The 21503-nt window shown below is 54.4% G+C and overlaps 1 protein-coding gene across 4 annotated transcripts in view; it reads left to right on the top strand.

Moving 5' to 3' along the window:
- Positions 1 to 16767, top strand: part of frmd4a (FERM domain containing 4A) — an 88735-nt gene extending 71968 nt beyond the window's left edge. For 3 of the 4 annotated variants that reach the window (XM_042335396.1, XM_042335399.1, XM_042335398.1), the window contains 11 exons: positions 858 to 996; positions 1451 to 1592; positions 6533 to 6666; positions 7085 to 7207; positions 8499 to 8727; positions 9336 to 9392; positions 9705 to 9942; positions 10922 to 11098; positions 11688 to 12607; positions 15154 to 15253; positions 16534 to 16767. In XM_042335396.1, the coding sequence (XP_042191330.1) occupies positions 858 to 996; positions 1451 to 1592; positions 6533 to 6666; positions 7085 to 7207; positions 8499 to 8727; positions 9336 to 9392; positions 9705 to 9942; positions 10922 to 11098; positions 11688 to 12607; positions 15154 to 15253; positions 16534 to 16636 (2362 nt within the window). In that variant the 3' untranslated portion in view covers positions 16637 to 16767. Of the gene's footprint in view, positions 1 to 857; positions 997 to 1450; positions 1593 to 6532; positions 6667 to 7084; positions 7208 to 8498; positions 8728 to 9335; positions 9393 to 9704; positions 9943 to 10921; positions 11099 to 11687; positions 12608 to 15153; positions 15254 to 15701; positions 15777 to 16533 lie in introns of all 4 variants that reach the window. The other variant, XM_042335397.1, reaches the window with a different exon arrangement.
- Positions 16768 to 21503: the final 4736 nt, after the last annotated feature.

The raw sequence follows: 21503 nt of genomic DNA, 5'->3' as shown, positions 1-21503 counted from the left end.
TGGGGACGCTGCTGTGTGCAGTTTCGCCCACAAAATACACAGTCACTACACTTAAAGTATATTCTGTGAAGCGCTAACAGGAAAGGCGTCCGAGGGTTGGACGCTGGGACTCAATTAAGAATTGTCTGGAGGGTGTTGTAATGGGGGGATTGTCAGGTGGGCATTCATGGAAGGTTTTGGAAGGATGAGATCAAACGGTACCGAAGGGCCTTCTTCATCCCAAATCTCCGGTGTGATCTTTTGAAGTCGTTTAAAGGGAAGATTTCCTGTCGTGGGGAATAGGATTCCAACTCCCGGAATTGGTCAGTGGGGGGTGGGGCGGGGGGGGGGGTTTGGTTTGGAAGAGAGAGAGAGAGAGAGAGAGATGGAGTGAGACTGAGATCATTGTATCCTGTGAAGCCCATCTCGACGACGTGATGAGGCGCCGTATCAAATGCAAGGATTGTTATCATTATTAGTATCAGCCTCCGGGTTTGGGGTGTTGAGCTCACAGCGCAGACTAACGGCCCCAACGCAGGCAGGTACGGTAAGGGGGAAGAGAGAGAGAAGGGGGAAAAGGGAGAGGGAGGAAAGCGCTGGCGGGTGAGGTCGGGAGGTGCTGAGGTGTCAACAGCAACAATAACGATTAGTGCCTTTCACATCGGGAGGACATCCCAAGCTGGGAGGACTTGAACTTGGATTTATCACGCTCCCCTCACGCAGGATAGTGTCCCAGAGCACTTAAGGACACCCGAGGTGAAGGGTGAGGGTCTGTCGGAGATGTGGTGGGAGGTGTAGTTGGGGGTGGGGGGGGGGTGAGGATTGGGGAGATGGGGGAACTGCTGTCTGACTGTTGTCTTGTGTCCTGTGGTGGTCAGGGCGTCAGTCACCCGGAGGACATTTGGTCACAGTGCGATCGCAGTGCACACGTGGTATGCCAGTCCCTCTCTGATCAAGTCTATCTGGGCGATGGCCATCAGCCAGCATCAGTTCTACCTGGACAGAAAGCAGAGCAAGGTGAGCGGCAAAGCGTTCCTTTTTGTGGTGGGGGGGGTTGAGTGGGTGGCAGACCGCTCGCCTCGCGAACGAGAGAGGACCCGGGTTCGATTCCATTCCCGGGCGGGTCAGGTCAGGGCAAAATATTGGGCCGCTCCACACACCAGCAGTGGGTAGGAGTCTGGTTGTTAGTCGATTGGCTTTCCGGGGGGTAATAATCCCTTCAATAAAAATAATAGTAATAATAAGTTGGTCACTCAATCCACGACTGTTTGTGGGGATGTCGCTGTGCGCAATTGGCTGCCGCGTTTCCCCCACAAAACCCACAGTCAATACACTTTACAGTGTATCCCGTGAAGCGCTTTGAGACGCCTCGAAGACGTGATAAGACTGTGTATCAAATGCAAGGATTGTTGTTGTTATTATTCCAATCTAACGCTTCACCGACTCGTTCCCCCCCCCCACCCCCACCCAGTCGAAAATCCATGCGGCCCGGAGCCTGAGCGAAATCGCCATCGACCTGACGGAGACGGGGACCCTGAAGACCTCCAAACTGGCCAACATGGGCAGCAAGGGCAAGATCATCAGCGGCAGCAGCGGCAGCCTTCTCTCCTCGGGTAAGACTTACCCACAATCAAACCCACCTCACAATCGGAGACACCCCCCACCCCACCCCCGCCCCCACCAACTGGGCAGCCCCCCCGCATTGAGTAGCCGTCCCTCCCCCCCCCCCTCCATTGGCTAGTCTTCCCCCATTTGGTCGCCCTCTCCCAATTGAGTAGTCCCACCCATTGAGTATCCCCACCTATCAGGTAGACCCCTCCTCCCCCATTAATTAGCCCCCCACCCTTTGGATAGTGGGGGAGCGAGCCCCAGCATAAACACAATGGGAGAGAGAGAGAGAGCAGGGGGTTAGAGTAGAGAGCTCCAGTGGGGGAGCGAGCACCAGCATCATTCGGGAGGACGTCTCAAACCACTTCAAAGGCCGTATTATAGAGTGTTGCGAGTATTTTATAGGCAAACACACCAGGAAATTTGCACACAGCAGCGTCCCCACAAACAGCCAAGTAGTCAGTTCTTATCGGGAGTGGGGGAGTGGGGGGGGGGAATGTCTGCCAGGACACCGGGGAGGAGAGAGGGAAACTCCCTTCTCTTTTCATCAGGACGTATATGGGGGCTTGAACCCACAACCTTCTGACTCAGAGGCGAGAGCGTTACTGGCTGAGCCAGGCTGACGCATAGGAAAGGTTTCCAAGTAGTTTTGAAGACCGCTTGGATAAGAGAAGGGAGTTTCACTCTCTCCCTGTATCCTGGCCAACAATCCCTTCAGATAAACCATGGACATCTTTTATTATCGCTTAAAGTGGTGGCACATACTGCTGATTTGGTTGTTTTCTGTATAAAAGAATCTGCTAATTGTCTGCCCTCGGCTTGTGCAGACTCTGAGGGAATGTTGGGAGAGAGTATTTTTTTGCTCTGTACGAGTCTTTAACCATTTGTTTTCCCCCGGAATTGTGTGAGGGATGATGTTGGGAAGAGTCCTGTAGCTCAGTGGTTAGAGCGCTATCGCCTCGCAATCGAGAGGACCCGGGGTTCGATCCCCAGGCAGAGCGAAACCTTAGGCAAGGTTCCTTACTGCACACACACACACACACACACCTCTGTTTCCCCAGCAGGAAATAGGAACCCAGTTGTTAGTCGGTTGGCGGATCGCTTTCCAGGGAGTAATAATCCCTTAAAAACAAATGTGGTCACTCAATACACGACTGTTTGTGGTCGCTGCTATGTGCAGATTGGCCGCCCCATTTCGCCCACGAAATAATAATAATCCTTGCATTTGATGCAGCGCCGTATCACGTCTTCGAGACGCCTCAAAGCGCTTTGGTGTAAAGTGAATTGACTGTATATTTGGTGGGTGAAAGCGAGTTAGTTTTTTTTATTTTGTGAGTTAAGTTTTTCTCAGTCGTTTAGCGACTTCCAAATCAGGATAATTTTAGAGGATATTCCACAAATACCCCACAACCTTAAATGTGCCAGGACAATAGCCATGAAGCTGTGAGTAAGGGAAGCCGGGGCTGGGAGTGGGGGGGTGGGGGGTTGCGAGGAAGTGTGCGGAGCCTTGGAATGTGAGCAGGAAGTGGGAAGGTCTGCTCTCGGCTCAGCGCTGGTTTCAATCCCGAAAATCCTCGGGAAGCGGGAAGAATGTAAACCGGATTGGGTGATTAACACAACAGGGTAAACATTTGAAAAGGACAGATGTGGCTGTGTGTTGTTGGCAGGAGATATGTGTGGGTTGGTGCGTGTCTGAAAGTGCGCGCGTGCGTGTGTGTGTGTGTGTGGGGGGGGGGGGGACAGGGATTGCGAGTGTGTGTGTGTGTGTGTCTGGGGGCTGTGCGTGTGTCAGCGTGTGGTTCTGTGTGTGGTTGGGGGATGGGGGTGAGTTGTACGTATGTCTACATCTGGAGCTGTGCGTGCGCGCGGGTGTGTATCTGGAGCTGTGCTTGTGTCCATGGCTGGGGTGTGTGTCAGGGCGCGTGTGTGTGTGTATGTCAGAGGGTCTGTGTGTGTGGGGGGGGGTCGGATGTTGGGGGTTGCACATGTGTGTATGTGTGTGTGTGTGTGATGGAGAGAGGTGGGTGGGGGCTGTTATTTGGAATGTATTGGAGCTGGAATGTTGTTACAGTGCACTTGGCTGCCGGTCTGTGTCGGGGGGGCTGACCGGTCACTGATAAACATCAGGGAACAAACCGCGTTGAATGTGGGGGCTGGGGGGGGTGGGGGTGGGGGGTGGGGGCGAGATTTCTGCTCCAATTGTTCCGTGTTTGTGGCATTTCGCACCGATTGTCGTGGACACAATGGTGTTCAGCTGCACCGGAAATCAACACAGAAGCCAAGTCTCTTAACCTCACCCCCCGTCTCCCCTCCCACCACCACCACCCCACCCCCCCCCACCCCCTCCCACACACACAGCTCCCGGCGCTCTGAAATCCACTCTCCTAACCCGGAGCGCCGCAGGAAGTCGGTTTATTGTGTGTTCTGGCCATTCTGTTCCTGCAGATTTTGACCGTTTGGGAGGAGGGTTGTTGTTGTCTTTCTTTTGCGCGGCTGAGAATGTACAGCATTGTTTCGCCCACAAAATACACAGTCACTCCACTTTGACAGGATTGTTCTGCTTTGAGACGTCTTGTCGAGGTGATGAGGCGCTGTATCATTATTATTCATAAAAATGGGCTTAATGGGCATTTCCATCATTGTCTAAAATGCACTCAGTGGTGGAGGGAAAAGGTGGGAGGGGGGGGGGGGATCTTTGCTCTCCTCGTCTCCCTGTTAATGACGGGGTGAGACCTCACCGTAACAGCCAAAAGGTTCCCAAGTCAAGTGCATTAGCAACACTTAACGGGCTTCCTACACGCAGAAAGAGAGAGACACGAGCAGATCAGTCTCACTGCGTCTGTCTGACCTTCAGCTATTTCCGCAGACTCTCAGACTCCCCCGAGGTTGAGGATGTTTTGTTCCCGTAAATCAAGTTGGGGTGGGGGGGGGAAGAAATATAACGTCAAAAATAAATGAATTGATTATCGTAAAAATGAAAACAATTCTAAAATGGGCGCCGGCTTCAAATGTCGTTGAGTGAATTACGTCATTGAGTTGTTTTTATTTATCGTAAAAATCGATAAATTGAGTTTATTTATCGTAAAAATCGTAAAAATCAATTCAGTATCTTAGAAACCTGAGGCAAGTTTCCTTACTCCACTCTCACGCCTCTGTTTGCGCAGCAGTAAGTAGGAACCTGTTTGTTAGTCGATTGGCGGACTTTCCAGGGGGTAATAATCCCTCTCCCCACCCCCCAACAATAATAATTTGGTCGCTCGATCCACGGCTGTTTGTGGGGACGCTGCTGCGCGCAATTGGCTGCCGCGTTTCGCCCCCAAAATATACAATCAATTCACTTGACAGTACATTCTGTGAAGTGCTTTGAGACGTCACAACGATGTCTCAATAGGCGCTATGAGGCGCTATATGTGTATGATATATAATAATAATCCTTGCGTTTGACACAGCGCCTTATCATGTCTTCGAGACGTCTCGAAGCGCTTCACGGGACACACTGTAAAGCGAATTGACCGTGTGTTTCGTGGGTGAAATGCAAGGATTAATAATATATCAACTGCAAGGATTATTATTGTTGTTGTAATCAATTGGCCACGTTGATCACATCACACGTTAGCGTTTTATTAATTCCGTTTGTTGCTGTTGCAAACCCCCCCCCCCCGCCCGCTCCTCACTTGTTTATCCCATTAGCGTGTTGGACCCTGCACACTCTCATCTCTCTCCTATATATCTTTTACCACCCAGCCGAAAAGAAGAGGTGTAAGAAAGGTTGGTTCGAATTAATCTGCAGGAAAGAGAGTAACCGTAGCACAGTAGCCGTGGCTTTGTATCTAGGCTTCCGCTTTGCTTTTAACGCTGCTTAAATCTTAGCGTCTAATATCAGTCGTCTTCTCCTACTCATCCCCCCCTCCCCTCCTCCTCCCGGGCAGCGCAGCCCCATCTAACTCTGCTTCAAATGAGTTTCGATAACCATAGCTGTAGCAGTTTTTCACCCAAAGGCCAGTGGGAATCTGGAACCCTCTCTCCCGCCCCCAAAAGGCTGTGGATTATGGCTGCGGATCCATTCACATTTCCAAGACTGAGGCGGACAGATGTTTTTGAGGTCGGGGGATCAGGGGATACGGGGCAAAGGCGGGTGGAGAGTCAGTTCTTTCAAGAGTAAATCAGATCGATTTCGGTTAGGAAATAATATAAATAATAATAATGGGGATACAGCCTGCGGTTTGGGACACAACATGTCAAGCGGCTGACAGGAGGGTGGAAGGCCTTTCACCAGCGAGTTCTTATGTTCTTAAATGGAGTTGAGGTACAGATGGAAGAGAATGGCGGAACAGGCTCGAGGGGCTGAATGGCCGCCTCCTGTTCCCATGAACGAGAATAGAGCAGAGAGCTGCGTATCCACACTAACCGATCTACTCTCCCACCCCCCACCCCCAGCCTCTGTTGTGGATAAGCAGACACTGCGGTTAATTGGGCAGATTTGCTGCAGTGCTAACTATTTTCCTGTGAGCTCAAAAGCCCAAAGTCCTGACATGGGGTGCGGTGGGGGAAAGAGGAGGGGGCAGGGTAGGGGGCTTAAACCCACCACCTTCTGACTCGGGAGGCGAGAGCGCTAACGACTGAGCCGGGTAGTTGGTGGTGGGAAGTAAATATTTGGCTATCAATCGGGGATTGGGGGTGGGGGAGAGCAGATGGTGGTGGGGGGGGGGGGGGGGCGAGTTATCCGCTCGGAGTGGGGAGCATTCCCGAGTCAGCAGTTTGTGGGTTTCAGGCTCGGACGTGATTTTCCGAGCGTTTTGAGGTGTGTGAGGCTGAGAGAGGGGGAGAGAGAGAGAGAGAGCAGGTGGGGCGGGGGCGAGGCGTGTGGCCTGCGGTGGGTGGGGGGCTTGCCTGACCGGCTCGGCAGCCCTTGGCTCGGCTTGGCTCAGTCTCCCTGTTCCCTCAGGCTCCCAGGAGTCGGACAGCTCCCAGGCCGCCAAAAAGGACATGCTCGCCGCACTCAAATCCCGACAGGAATCCCTGGAGGAGACGCTGAGAATCCGTCTGGACGAACTAAGGAAACTTTGTCTGCGAGAAGCGGTGAGGAGGACGGGGGGCGCGGTGGGGGGAGAGCGCGGGGAAGGGGTCTGGAGGAGGGGATGCGATGTGGGGGAAGGAGGAAGGGAGATGGCTTCCTGTATCCCTCCGACAATCAAAGGCAACAACAACACCACCACCACCTTGCATCTATATAGCGCGAGTGGGGTAGCGTCTCGGAGCGCACGTTATTAGGGTCTTAAACCCCTCGGAACTTGGTGTGGAGTGTAGTGACATCGATGCTGATCGCCCCCCTTCGTCCTGAGGCGGGGGTGGGGGCGGGGGTGTGGAGCGGGAAGCTGAGCGGTCCGCACCGGGAGTCGGGGTCGGAGATTATTGGCGCACAGCGATGGGAATCGTGATGTAATGGAGGTTCTCACTCTCTCTCTCTCTCTCTCTCTGTCTCTCTCTCTCCTCACAGGAGTTGACGGGAAAACTGCCCAAGGAATATCCCCTGGATCCCGGGGAGCAGCCCCCCATCGTACGGCGACGGATCGGGACCGCCTTCAAGCTGGACGAGCAGAAGATGGTGCCCAAGGGAGAGGTAATAATAATATAATAATAATAATAATCCTCGCATTTGACACAGCGCCTCATCACGTCGTCGAGACGTCTCAAAGCGCTTCACAGGATACACTGTGAAGTGTAGTGACTGTGGGTTTTGTGGGCGAAACGCGGCAGCGTCCCCACAAACAGCCGTGGGTTGAGGGACCAAATTATTTATTTGTTTATTAGAGGGATTATTACCCCATGGAAAGCGATCTGACAATCGGCAAACAATGGCTTCCTCCGGAGTAAACAGAGGCGTGTGTGTGGGGAGTAAGGGAACTCGCCTAAGGTTTCTCGTCCCGCCCGGGGATCGAACCCGGGTCCTCTCGCTTGCGAGGCGAGGGCTCTAACCCACTGAGCTGCAGGACTCCAGTATAATGTGCTATGGGTCCCGACTGAAAGGAACTTCTCCTGAACCCGTCACTGTGACAGACCCCCTTTCACCCCAACCCACACCCCCTCCCTCCCTCTCCCTCTCTCTCCCTCTCTCTCTCTCTCGAGCGCAGCCTCACTCACCAGAGCAAAGCCCTCAGTTCTCCTGTTTTTCCCAAACAATGCAAAAGGTCTTTCTGATAAGATCACTTCCTTGTATTTGTTCAGACTCTGTTCTGTTTCTAAACGAGGTTATGTTCTGTGCAAAACATCCTTTGTTGTCTATATACACATAAACATAAACGTGTAAGGACAAAAAAAACAGAACAAAATAACATTTGGGCACTTGACGTCCCTCCTTCAAGCTGTCGGACGTGAGTGAAGAGAGTCTGGAAGAGGAAGACAACATTATTGCCATTGCTGGATATGTGCGACCAAGTGGATAACGGGCAGCGGTACCTAAGTAGCTTTTCCGGGGGTAATATTTCCTTCACGCACAAGAAATAACACGAATTGTCACTCAACCCACGGCTGTTTGTGGGGACGCTGCTGTGCGCAATTGGCTGCCGCGTTTGGCCCACAAAATATACGGTCACTACACTTTACAGTGCGTCCTGTGAAGCGCTTTGAGATGTCTCGATTTTTAGGTTCACCGTCGCTGACCTGGACTGTGAGCCCAGAATCCCCGACGCGAGGGGTTGGGGGTGGTGTGCGGTGGGGAGGGGGGAAGGCGGTGGGAGCAGGAGCTCGAACCTGTAACCTCCCGTCCTCGGAGGCGAGAGCGTGTGAGCGGGATGGGGAGTGTGGAGGCCCTCGGAGGAGGGCTGGGGGAGAGGGGGCTGGGGGAGAGGGGGGAGCGGAGATGGAGGGGAATGGAATGGAGTGTGTGACGGGCGTGGCTCTGACCCCGGCAGGAAGCGGAGGTGGAGCGCCTGGAGAGGGAGTTCGCGATCCAGTCCCAGATCACGGAGGCCGCGAGGCGCCTGGCGGCCGACCCCAGCGTCAGTAAGAAGCTGAAGAAGCAACGCAAAGCGTCGTATCTCAACGCCCTGAAGAAACTGCAGGACATCGAGAACTCCATCAACGAGTACAGAGTCAAGTCAGGGAAGAAGCCCACCCAGAGGGCCTCCCTCATCATCGAGGGTGAGTCAGTCCTCCTCTCTCTCTCTCTCTCTCTCCTCTCCCCCACTCCACGCCCACTCTTCCCTCCCCTCCATCCCCCCCCAGCCCCACCCCCTCCCCGTCAGAATGGCCTCTCGCCGTGCTGTAACCTCCGGCGTAGCAACAGCAACAACTTGCATTTATTCTGTCGTGTGTCCATCTTAGTGGACTTCCGTAGCTCAGTGGTTAGAGCACTCGCCTCGCGAGCGAGAGGACCCCCCGGGTTCGATTCCCAGGCGGGTCAGGGTGAAGCGTTGGGCAAGTTTCCCTACTCCACACACGCACACATGCACACGCGTGTTTCCCCGGCAGTAAGTAGGAACCTGGTTGTTAGTCGATTGGGGGATCCCTTTTCCGGGGGGGGGGGGGGGAACTAACCCCTTCAAAAATAATAATAATTCGGTCACTTCAACCCCACGGCTGTCTGTGTGTGGGACGCTGCTGCGCGCAATTGGCTGCCGCGTTTCGCCCCCCAAAACGCGCAGTCACTACACTTTACATTATATTCTGCGAAGGGCTTTTGAGACGTGATGAGGCGCTGTGTCGAATGCAGGAATCGTTATTGTTATCTCATTATTATTTGCGCACAGAGGCCAACATTGGCTCAGAGGACAGTTCGTTATCTGACGCACTCGTTTTGGAAGATGGTGAGTGTGTGGCGGGGGGGGGGCGGGGGGGGCGGGTGTGGGTGGGTGGGTGGGGGGTGTCTCTGGTTAGACATTGGGGGGAGAGGGAGGTGGATCTGAATAGGATTTTTTTCTTTGGGGTCAGCCTTGCGTCTCGAGCCACGTGGAAACCTTAAGTGGCGAAAACCATTTACAGCGCAGACACGATGGGGAGAGCGCGTGGGGGGTGGGGGTTTGGTGGGGTGGGGTGGGGGGGGAATGGGGTGAGAGTAGAGAGCTCCAGTGGGGGAGGAAAGCGCGTTGTAAACCTCTCTTGGTCTCTTGGCGTTACAGACGACCCTCAGGTCTCTGGGATCCTGTCACCACTCCAGTCCCCGCACAAAGGCCTCCCCCCCCGGCCCCCCTCTCACCAGCGGCCCCCTCCCCCTCAGTCGCTGGACGGGCTGCGGCAGCTGCACTACCACCGCAGCGACTACGACAAGTCTCCGGTCAAGCCCAAGATGTGGAAGGAGTCGTCGCTGGACGAGCCGTACGAGAAGGTGAAGAGGCGGTCAGCGCACAACCACTCCAGGTCAGTGACCCCGCACTGCACACAGCCACCACCAGGGGGCGCCGGAACAACAACAACAACAACAACAAATGACATTCACACAGCGCCCTTTCATAGATACGTAGAATTATACATCGCGGAAGGAGGCCATTCGGCCCATCGCGTCTGTGACGGCCCTTTCAAAAGAGCTTTCAAATCAACCCCCCCCCCCCCGCGCTCTCCCATAGCCCCGCTCTCTCCCCATAGCCCCGCTCTCTCCCCATAGCCCCGCTCTCTCCCCATAGCCCCACTCCCTCCCCATAGCCCCGCTCTCCCCATAGCCCCGCTCTCTCCCCACAGCCCCGCGCTCTCTCCATAGCCCCGCTCTCTCCTCATAGCCCCGCTCTCTCCCCATAGCCCCGCTCTCTCCCATAGCCCCGCAAACTTGTCCTCCCCAAATAATTATCTTTAATGTCGGGAGGACGTCCCAAGGCACTGGACAGTCAGGGATTTGGGGGGTTTGGGATCAGGAGGGGGTGGAGGGCAGCGAGGATGGGGGGAGGAGGAGGGTGGCGGAAAGCGCGGTCGGGGAGGAGGGTCTTGAGACGGGTCTTGAAGGAGGCGAGGGAGGGTGAGCGAGGCGGAGGGAATGTGGGATGGAATTTCAAAGAGTGGGGGTAGTGAGGCTGAAGACCCAACCACTGAGGGTGGGATCTCTCTTCTTTCTCTCTTTCTCATTCACTCTTTCTGTTTCTTCTTTCTTTCTCTATCAGTACTCTCTTTCCCTCATTCTCTTGTTCTCCCATTCTCTGTCTCTCTTTCTCTATCTCTCTCCCATTCTCTGTCTCTCTCTCTCTCTCTCTCTCTCACTCTCTCCCCATCTCTATCTCTCTATTTCTCTCTCTGTCTCTCTTTCGCTGATTCCCTCTCTCTGTCTTCTCTGATTCTCTCCCTCCCTCCCTCTCTCTCTCTCTCTCTCTCTGACTCTCTCTCTCCCTCCCTCCCTCTCTCTCCCTGACAGCTTGCGGAGTGGACATTCCCGGTTGCCCAGTGGGGGGAGCGGTGGTGAGGCACAGGCTGGGGGGTCGCTGCAGGGCAGCCCAGTACGAGGGGCTCCGCTGTGGAATGGCTCCCAGTGCAGTATGCCCTCCACCCCCAATCTGCGTCTCCGCAGCCCAACCTACATCCACTCCACACGGTAAGTCAAGCCTTCGCCCTCTTCCCCTTCTGTCCCCCTCCACCCCCTCCCCTTCCCCCACCCCCTCCTTTAACCCTCCACTTCCCTCAACTCCTCCCCCCCACCCCTTCCCTCAACTCCCCTTCTCTCCCCCTCTTGCAAGCGAGAGGACCTGGGTTCGATTCCTGGGGTGAAACCTTAGGCGAGTTCCCTGACCCCACACACACGCCCTCTGTTTACCGGCGGTCAGTAGGTACCCGGTTGTTAGTCGATTGGCGGATCGCTTTCCGGGGGGGAATAATAATCCCTCCCCAAAAAATATAATAATTTGGCTGTTTTGTGGGGACATCGCTGCTGTGCGCAATCGGCTGCCGCGTTTCGCCCACAAGATCCACAGTCACTACACTTTGCTGTCTGTCCCGTGAAGCGCTTTGAGACGTCTCAAAGACGCGATAAGGCGCTGAATCAGGATTGTTAGTCAGTGGTATATTTTGTGGTATTCATTGTTGTTTTTCTCTTACCCCCCCCACCTCCCTTTTCTCCGTCCCCCTCTCCTCCCTCCCCGTCTCCCTCCCCCTCTCTCTCTCTCTCTCTCTCCCCCCTCTCCCAGCTCGGTGGACGTCAGCCCTACCCGACTGCACACGTTAGCACAGCACTTTAGACACCGCAGCTCCAGCCTGGAGTCCCAGGGGAAGGCGGGGGGTTGCGAGACGGAGCCCGGGAGCCCCGACCTCTACACCCCGCGAACCCAGAGCAGCAACGGGTCCGAGCCCGCCGACGACTGTTCCTCCTGCACCAGCCGCTCCAGCTCCGAGCACAGCTACCCCCCGGCCCACCCTCACCCCCAGCCCCAGCCCCACCCCCACGCCAACTACTGCACCCTGGCCGAAGACTCGCCCTCCCGGGCCCGCGAGCGCCAGCGACACCGGTCGGCCGGGCAGCTGGGCTCCTCCAACTCGGGCAGCATGCCCAACCTGGCGGCCAGGGGCCCCGCCAGCGGGGGGGGCACAGGGGGCGGGGGAGGGAGCGGGGGGGGCGTTTACCTGCAGAGCCAGAGCCAGCCGTCCTCCCAGTACCGCATCAAGGAATACCCTCTGTACGTGGAGGGCAGCCCCACTCCAGTGGTGGTGCGGAGCCTGGAGAGCGACCAGGAGGGACATTACAGCGTCAAGGCCCAGTTCAAGACGTCAAACTCCTACACGGCCGGGGGCATCTGCAGGGAGGCCTGGAGGTCGGAGGAGAGTGGTGGTGGGGGGGGTGGGGTCTCCGGGATAGAGGGCAACGCCAGGCTCCCCCCCTCCCGCTCGCAGATCGTCAGGACGCCCTCGCTGGCCCGGGAGGACGGGGCGGGGGCCGGGCCGGGGGCCGGAGCCGGGGCGGGGAAGGCCGTGGCCGAAGAGCTTCGCTCCTGGTACGAGAGGTCCTCGGCCACGCTCCGGGATCACACCCGGCTCACGCACACCGGCTCCACGGACTCCACGCGGCGCACACGTGTGCCTCAGCTGTCCACGGCAAGCACGGCGGCTTCAGGTACGGACCACAGCTCCATCCCTCTCCATCTCCCTCTCCCTCCCTTCCTCTATCTCCCTCCCTCCCACTCCATCCTCTCCCTCGTTCCTCATTAACTCCGATCCGTGATTAATAATAACAATAATAATAATTCTGGCATTTGACACAGCGCCTCATCACGTCTTCGAGACATCTCAATGCGCTTCACAGGATGTACCGTAAAGTGTAGTGACTATTTTGCGGCCGGCAGCCATTGCGGACAGCAGCGTCCCCACAAACAGCCGTGGGTTGAAGTGACCGAATTATTATTATTTTGGGGGGAGAGTCTGGACGTGGGAGGAATCTGCCGCCTCCAGACCAGACGTGTTTCTTTACACAGCGACAATCACATCTGGAAGCTTGGGGTCAAACGAGCCCACGGGGAGTCCTGTAATAACAGCTGCACACAGTAATGGGAAGGAAGACAGTAGGGAAGGGAATTTGGATCGTTAAATTCAATCGGGACGCACTTTGGGAGAGGGGGAGAGAAGGGAGGAATTCCACCCGGATCGAGATTTACTATCTTTTAAGACGTCAATTTAGCAGTTGTATGAGTAATAGGAGACATGACAAGTGGAGTATCTACTTGGAAGGACCAGGCAACTTTGGAACCAAGGTTCCCAAAGCTTCCCACTCTGGTCTAGACTGATTCTAAGTCTAGACTAATCCGTAGCATTGCTTTCAACATCTCCATTTTTGTAGGAAGCGACTCGCGGGATGGGGGAAGGTCAACTCGATGGACCTTGGCCATTTTTTTCCTTGAGGAATTCTTACGTCGCTAATTTTTGCCTTGACCAGAATTTGGCAAATCCCTTCCTCCGCCCGTATTTGCTGGGACTCAGTTTGGGGAGACGTGTTACTCTCTGGGTGTGTTTCCAACGCAAATGTATTGAGATTTATCACAGCGCCTTTCGTGTCAGGAGGACACTGGACAGTGAAGGGTTTGCACCTGAGCTGGGGCGGGGGGTGGGGTGGGTGGGGAGGGGGAGCTGAGACGGGCTCCGGGTGGGATTACAATGGAATCCAATTTCAACGAGGTTTTTTTTTATGAAGTAATTGGCCAATTGCACGGAAAGTTTCCTGTGCGATTGTGACATTTCTGCAAACGCACCACGGCTTTGATCCGCCTGACTCAGCCCTCGTGTCAGACCCACCATTGTTATTGACGTCCAAATCCTGCCCATTGTCCCTCCCGATCCCACCCTAATCCATCGTCCCGGGTTGTTGAAAGACTTACTCGTAGCCTGAATTTCCGTGTCGGTCGGCTTCGAGCTGTGACTTCATTCCTTCAACGCAGCGGTAGATGATCCCTGGTTGATGTGCTCGCAATTATAATTATAATAATAATAATAATAATAATCCCTGCGTGTGACACGGCGCCGCTCGTGTCGAAACGTCTCAAAGCGCTTCAGAAAGAATTTCTATTAAAGAGCAGTGACTGTGTGTCACTGGTTCGGTTCCTGAGCCGGGAGGGGCCGCAGCGTCCCAGGGCACTCACTGCCGATGGCAGCACAGCCCGGCCCGGCAGGACCTGGAAGGGCCGACCAGTCACTGGGGGCCGGGAATCCTCCCCCTCAGCTCCTGGTAACCCCACAGCCAAAGCCCTAACTAACGGGGAGGGGGGTCCGAGCTGGACGAGCAGCGGGAAAGCTTGGCCAGACAGCGCTCTCTCTCTCTCTCTCTCTCTCTCTCTCTCAATGGCCAAACTATGTGTGGGTTTAGTTGGTCAGACTCCAGCAGTTACCCCCAACACTGTGTGCACAGAGTGTGCGTTGGGGTAACCGCGGGCGTCTCACCAGCTAAACCCACACAGAGCTTGGCCTTTGAGAGAGAGAGAGAGAGAGAGAGCGCTGTCTGGCCAAGCTTTCCCGCTGCTTGTCCAGCGAGGACCCCCCTCCCCGTTGGCGCTGGGGCCGGCAGGGTTAACAGTGGAGCCGTCAGCCTCTCTGCTGCGTTGCTGTGCCCTCGGTGAGCGGGGCGTGGAGATTAAACACGGTGACTGGAGCTCCGAGCCCCTGGTCTGATCTGGCTGAAACAATCTGCCCGGGAGCTCACAGCGATTCGTCACTCGAAAGAGTTTGTGTATTCCTTTGTGAACCTCTAATACTTTAATCCTGAGCACATTTATATCCGCTTATCTGTCTGCGGATCATCCCCAAGTCAACTCACGCTATAACACAGTGATGTTTTCTTTTGCATTCCTTTGTTTTGTTTGATGCCTCTCTGACTGAACCCTCTTAAAACCCCATTCAACCATCTCCTCCCCTAATACACCTTCCCTCCTGCCCCCTGCCATTCCCCTCCCCCCCTCCCCCCCCCCACGCCCACCCCCACTTTCCCTACTCATTGTTCAGGAAGGATATAACAGCAATTAATAATAATAATCCTTAATAATAATAATAATAATAATCCTTGTATTCGATGTGGCCTCTTATCACGTCGTTGAGACGTCTCAGAGCGCTTCAAGGCATATACTGTAAAGTGTAGTGACTCTCTTTTTCTCTCTCTCTCCCCCCCTCCCCTCTCAGCTGCCTCGCCTCGCAGTCAGAGGAGCACAAAGCAATCAGTTGAGTCAGCCGCCTCCTCTCCATCAACCAGCCCCCACCACATCATATCCTGGCAGAGTGGGTGAGTCTCCAAGTCTCTTGCCCGCGACAATAATTGGCCCGTTCTGTTCTGTTCTGTTCCGTTCTGTTCTGTTCCGTCCCGTCCCGTTCCTGGTGAGAGAAACTGCCCCGCGGGCCCTTACAAGTCTTTAAAGCTCACGCAGGAGGTACCTGGGGTCCAGAGTAGAGAGCGATCGAGTTTGTTCTGGAACGCATTCAAAGTAAGATCGAGGACCGGGGTCTGGGAGTGAGGGTGTGGGGTGGGTGGGGGGGGTGCGCGGAGGTGGGGCGGTGGGGGGGGCGCGATCTGCCGAGCTTCTAACTGCGAATTCTTACTAACATTTCCCTCTTTCTTCCTGTCACTAATCTCTCTTCTTTTGTCTCACTTTTCTCACCCTCTTTCTGTTTCGCTCTCTCTCTCTCGTTCCCTCTCTCTCTCTCTCTATCCGCTCTGCTCTGCTCTGCTGTAGAGACGCCACAGAAAATGACACCCTTCACGGTGAACAGACCCAAACACCGGCTCACCAAAGCCCAATTAAATAGAGGTAACGGCGAAGCAAATGAACAAACAACAACCACAAATGACATTTACACAGCGCCTTTCGCGTCAGGAGGACATCCCAAGGCGCTGGACAGTCAGGGGGTTTGACCCGAGCTGGGGGTTGGGATCAGGGGGGGGCAGGGAGGGTGGGGGTGGGAGGGTGATCGAAGGCGCAGTCGAAGAGGAGAGTCTTGAAGGAGGAGAGGGAGGGGACGAGGCGAAGGGACTGTGGGCTGGAGTTCCAGAGGGTGGGGTGAAGGTCTGACCGTCGATGGTGGAGCGGGCTGGGGCGGGGGGGCGTGGAGCTGGCCGGAGATCGCTGAGCGCAGGGAGCGGGCAGGTCGGTAAGGAGTTAGAAGGTCACAGAGGTAGGGAGGAGTGAGGCCGGGCAGGGCTTTGAAAGTGAGGACGAGGATTGTGGACCTCTTGTCACTCAAACAAATACATAAATCAAGTGCGGAAGGAACTCGCTTTTGGACACAGGGACCGGAATTTCGTTTGGTTTTCATCCACTGGACAAACGAGGCATTGGTTCAATTAGCTCAACCCGCGACTGTTTGTGGGGACGCTGCGGAGCGCAATAGGCTGCCGCGTTTCTCCCACAAAATAGACGGTCAACCTGCTGTACTGTATATCCCGCGAAGCGCTTTGAGACGTCTCGAAGACGTGATAAGGTGCTGTATCACATGCAAGGATTACTATTATTATTATTATTATCTTCGTCTCAATGCTCCCCCTCTCTCTCTCTCTCTCTCTCCCAGACATTATCAGGACACCTGCTATGTGGATTCCCCTCTGTACTCGGAATTAGCAGATGTCCAGTGGTATACAAGTGACAAGGCTACGCCTGGGACTCTCGTCTGACACTTGACCTCAAACCCAGTGACTAGCAACTGGGGTGACCTGAGCACTGTTCCCTCGTCACTGCCTTACTCTTAACCTCGGAGTCATCGACAAGGCCATCCCCCACCTCCCCCCTCCACCTACAGCCCCGATAACTGGTCCTCTCTCTCTCAGTCACTCTCTCTCTTGTTCTCGACCCCCCCCCCCCCAACGGAACTGAACCAAGATGGTGCATAAAGACCTCTCTCTCGCATGGGGCGAAGGGGGGGGGGGGTGGTATGGAAGGAACCTGCCTTGAGAATATCAGCGGCAAACCAGGAGGGGAGTCAGTCAGGCAACTTCCACTCGGTTAGAAGATTTCGGACTGTGATACGGGACTCGAACTGAGGAGAAGATTGGCTCCTGGTGCGGGGAGGACCTGGGTGAATTTATTCCCCCCACACACACCCCCACCGCCCGTAGCCCCCCCACCCCCATCGCACCCTCTGTGACGTCAGACAAGGAACACTTCGGAATCCCAATGGGAAGCCTAAACGCCTGAACTCTTCCCAAGACTGATGTGATGCTGAGCTGAGGGGAGAGCTGCCCCTTTCACGCTCTTTGCCCCTTTCCTGGGGGAGGGGGTTGTGGGGGAGGGGGGTGCGCGGGGTTCGGAAGCAGCAACTACACAGGACAGAGGCTTGTGTTCCAGTCCCAAGGGGCAAGAGGAGGTGGGGTGGGGGGGGGAGGGGGACATGGTACGAGAAGTTTGGGGTCTGTTTCCTTGGGCGGCTTGTAATGTTCGGACGCTGTTTAATGCACACGTATATACTGTAACACGCATACACACATGCTCACATATACACGCACGCACTTACACGAGCACACATATACACACACACACGTGCACAGGCACATACATCCAGACACGCCAACATCCTCACGCAACCACCACACACGCATACACACACACACGCGCGCGCGCGAACACGCACGCACACACACACACAAACCACTGACGCGCACGCACACGAAAATCATCGTAACGCAGTGGCTCACAACATGTTATTAGATCCGTCGGGAAACGAAGCTTCGTGAGGAGACATCAAAAGCACACGGTTAACATAGAGAGACTCCGAGCTCGGAATCAGGAGGTGCTGTGATTGTGATATGGGGGGGGGGGGGAGGTGCCGAGGTCGGAGGGAGGAGAAGATGTTGAGGGGGGGGTCTGGGGTGGGGGTGGGGGGGTTGAAATGTCCCCTGGCCCAGACGTACACACTGTTTTAAGGCTTGTGGACAATTGGCGGGTTCCTGGAATCGATCTGGGGTTCCGTTGCTCGGTGCAAATTGTCTGCCGCACTCGCCCCGCAAAGGCACACAGTCACTACGCCTCAACAAGCAAAGGCAAAAGGCTTAGGGCTGAATTTAAGAAAACCCGACCAGTTTTGCTCGGTGCTAAACATTTTAAGACAAATAATAACAATCCCTGCATTGGACCCGGCGCCTCATCACGTGGTCGAGGCGTCTCAAAGCGCTTCGCGGGATATATCTGTAAAGTGGAGTGACTGTGTGTTTCGTGGGCGAAATAATAACCCCTGCGTTTGTCGAGGGGCCGGTCAGTTGCCCGCGGCAGCTTCTCGCACACAGTCGACGTGGCCCCTAAACACCGGCGGCTAAAACGCGGGGGTTTCGTTCGTCGGAAACGCTTTCTGTTTTAAAAGTAAAATTTTTTAAAAAACTAAGTGTAAAAGTCTGGTCCCAGGTGGAATTTCTCTCCACCTCTCCCCCCCCCCACCTCCCATCCCATCCCTCCCCCCCTCCCTCTCAAGAGAGAGACCGGTTGAGCTCCAGTTTTTGAGTAAAATGTGACGCCCCCATTTTCAAATTCCGTTCATTTGTCGGTGTGTGTATATATTTAAAAAAATCTCTTTCTACCCCCAACCCCCCCCCCCCCCCCCCACCATTAAATTGTCATCAAGAATAAATTAGTGTGAGAGAGAGAGAGAAGAGGAGAGGAGAGGGGGAGAGAGAAAGGGGGCAAAAGAAGAAAAGCAGCCTCAAGAGTTTCTCGAACGACCCGTTCCAGAAAGATTCTCTCTCTCTCTCTCTCTCTCTCTCTCTCGTCCTCTCCTTTCTCTCTTTCTGTTCATTCATTCCGCTCCAAACAAAATAAACAGCTGTTTCCCACCAGAGGGGAGGACAGGAGTCGAGGTATAGTTCAGCCATGATCTAATAGGACGGCTGAACAGGCTCGAGGGGCTAAATGGCCCCCTCTTGTTCGTCGGAAATGGTGGAGAAGGGGGTTGATGGTGTGGCGGTGGTGGTGGTGGGGGTTGTGGGGGTTAGGCTGCATGTTTGAGAGCTCGGAGCAGGAACCGTCAGGGTGGTCTGCGGATGCGAGAGTGTTTGAAAGAGACACAGAGAGGCAGTGGGGGGTTTGGAGCGGAAGGGAACAGAACATTTGAGACCACCGTCGATTTAGGAAAAAGAGGCAGAGATTCACACATGTTGGAAAAATTATTCCTCGCCTTCCCCCCCCCCCACCACCCCCGCGCGCTCGCTCCCTCTCTCCGCACCTCCCTCTCCCTGCTCTCCCTCTCTGTCACCCCCCACCCCACCCACCCACCCACCCACCTCCCTCGCCCCCCCCCCCCCCCACCCACCCCATCAATTGTGATTCCGTTTAACATTGTGGAAGGAAATATTAGGATTTTGCTGCGATTTTTTAAAAAAAAAACCATCAGTGTTAGGTTTAGTCAGGACCCCAAGCAAACCAGGTTCAGGTGCTATCTCTCTCCCGTCCCCTACCCACCCCACCCTTCTCTTTCTCTCCCTTTCCCCCCCCCCCCCCCCGCGCCCCCCGCCCCTCTCGCTCACACACATATACACACACACAGCCCTCTCTCCAAAATGACCAATTTCCCACTAGAATATCACCCGTAGCATTTTACATGAATGTTAATAGTTTTATTACCGAGTTGTGTACATTACAGCGACGTAGATTAAATAAAAAAAACAGTAGTTTTTTTTTCCCTTGAAAAGAAGAAGCAAAACTTTAAAAAAAGAGCATGTAAAGTTTTTTTTTCTCCCCCTCCCCCACCTCCCCCCCCCCCACCCTTTACCTCCCTCGCTCTCTCTCTTCTTCCCTCTCTCACTCCTTCCTTTTCTCTCTCTCTCTCCCCGTTTAATTCCGTTCCACTTTAATCGGAAGCGACTGTGTTTTCTTTTTGGTGTAGAAAAATGCGGAACCCCTTGAGGTTTATCCGCCGTAATTTATTCTTTTTGTATGGAGAATTTGTAAGAGTACCTCGACATTTTTGCAGAGAAAACCAGTGTGGTTTAACATTGCCTAAAAAAAAAAAATGAAGTGTTTTCAAGATTTCCACGGTTCTTGAAATTAACAAAAAAAATAAATTATTACTGAATGTTACAAAAAAACACACACACACCTCCGATGGTGGCAAATGCACTTCTTGTCTTTGTCTTAGGACGCCGCTCGCTTTGATGGACTGTGTATAATGCGCTTTACACGTACACACTGGTGCATCGTGGCGTCCTTGTCGTGTGTTGGTTAGAGCCCTCGCCTCGCAAGCGAGAGGACCCGGGTTCGAAACCTTAGGCAAGTTTCCTTACTCCTCCGTTTATCGAGCAGTTAAGTGGGAACCCAGTTGTTAAGTTGATTGACGGATCGCTTTTCCGGGGCTAATAATCCCTTAAAAATGCAATAAAAATTTGGTGGCTCAATCCACGACTGGATGTGGGACTATGCTGTGTTTTGCCCACAAAATATGCAGTCGACTCACTTTACAGTGTATTCTGTGAAGCGCGTTTCATTAACGACGTGATAAGGCGCTATGTCAAGTGCAAGGAGTGTTATTATCATCTTAAAACTCATCAGCGCAGTGTCAAGTGGACGGAATCTTTGCCTTTATTTGGTTCAGCCGAGTCAGCGTCTGGCACACGAGGAAACCCGTCGTCATCTAAACCAACAGCGACAGCAGGTTGTGTTTGTGGAGCGCTCTTCTCCCGGGAACTCTGTGCAGTGGGTGGGGGCTGGACGCTGAGCGAGAGACCAGATGCACGGTCGAAGAGGTACGTCTTCCAGTGATTTAAAGATAAATAACTAATAACTTGCATTTGATGTAGAGCTTGATCACGTCGCTGATACGACTCAAAAGCGCTTCACAGAATATCCTGTAAAGTCAATTGACTGTATATTTGCGTGTGACACAAAAGCGATGCAGAGCCACAGGGGTCCAAGTAGACGGAAGAGTTCCACATATGTACGCCGACCGCACGTGGAAATTTCCCAGTGTCTGGAATGGAAGGCAGTCTCTTTGGAAGAACCAGGAGGGCACCCTGCTTCACCCCATTCAGGAGAGTATGGGGCGCAGGTTGGCAAGAGCCGAGGCTTGGGATGGGTAGGAGTGGGGGTGCGGGGGGAATTCTAGCGTGTAGAGTGGGGGATAATTATTGGTGGTAGCTTTGGGAGCACAGTCTGGCGAGCTTTTTCCTTGAAATGTCAGAGAGCCTTGTGGTCTCAAGCCCAAAGGCCGTCCCTCACCTTATAATTTTAAGTCGCTCCGGGAAATTTGGCAAAAAAAAAAAGCCTTTAACAACAACAACAACAACAAGATTCCATTTATAGAGCGCCTTTCACGTCAGGAGGACGTCCCAAGGCGCTGCACAGTTGGGTCATGACCCGAGCAGGGGGAAATGGTCAGGGTGAGGGGAGGGAAGGGAGGGAGCGAGGAGGAGGAAGAGAGTCGAGAGGGGAGCTGAAGGCACGGTCAAAGAGAAAGGTTTTGAGACCGGCCTTGAAGGAGGAAAGGGAGGAAGCGGCGAAGGCACTGGGGGATGGAGTTCCAGAGCCTCGGGGCTGAGAGGCTGAAGGCCCGACCACCGATAG

Source organism: Callorhinchus milii, unplaced genomic scaffold (genome assembly GCF_018977255.1).
Source record: "Callorhinchus milii isolate IMCB2004 unplaced genomic scaffold, IMCB_Cmil_1.0 Scaffold5, whole genome shotgun sequence".
NCBI classification, from domain to species: Eukaryota; Metazoa; Chordata; class Chondrichthyes; order Chimaeriformes; family Callorhinchidae; genus Callorhinchus; species Callorhinchus milii.
Note: the sequence above shows the minus strand (reverse complement) of the source record. Positions and strands in the feature narration are given on the sequence as shown.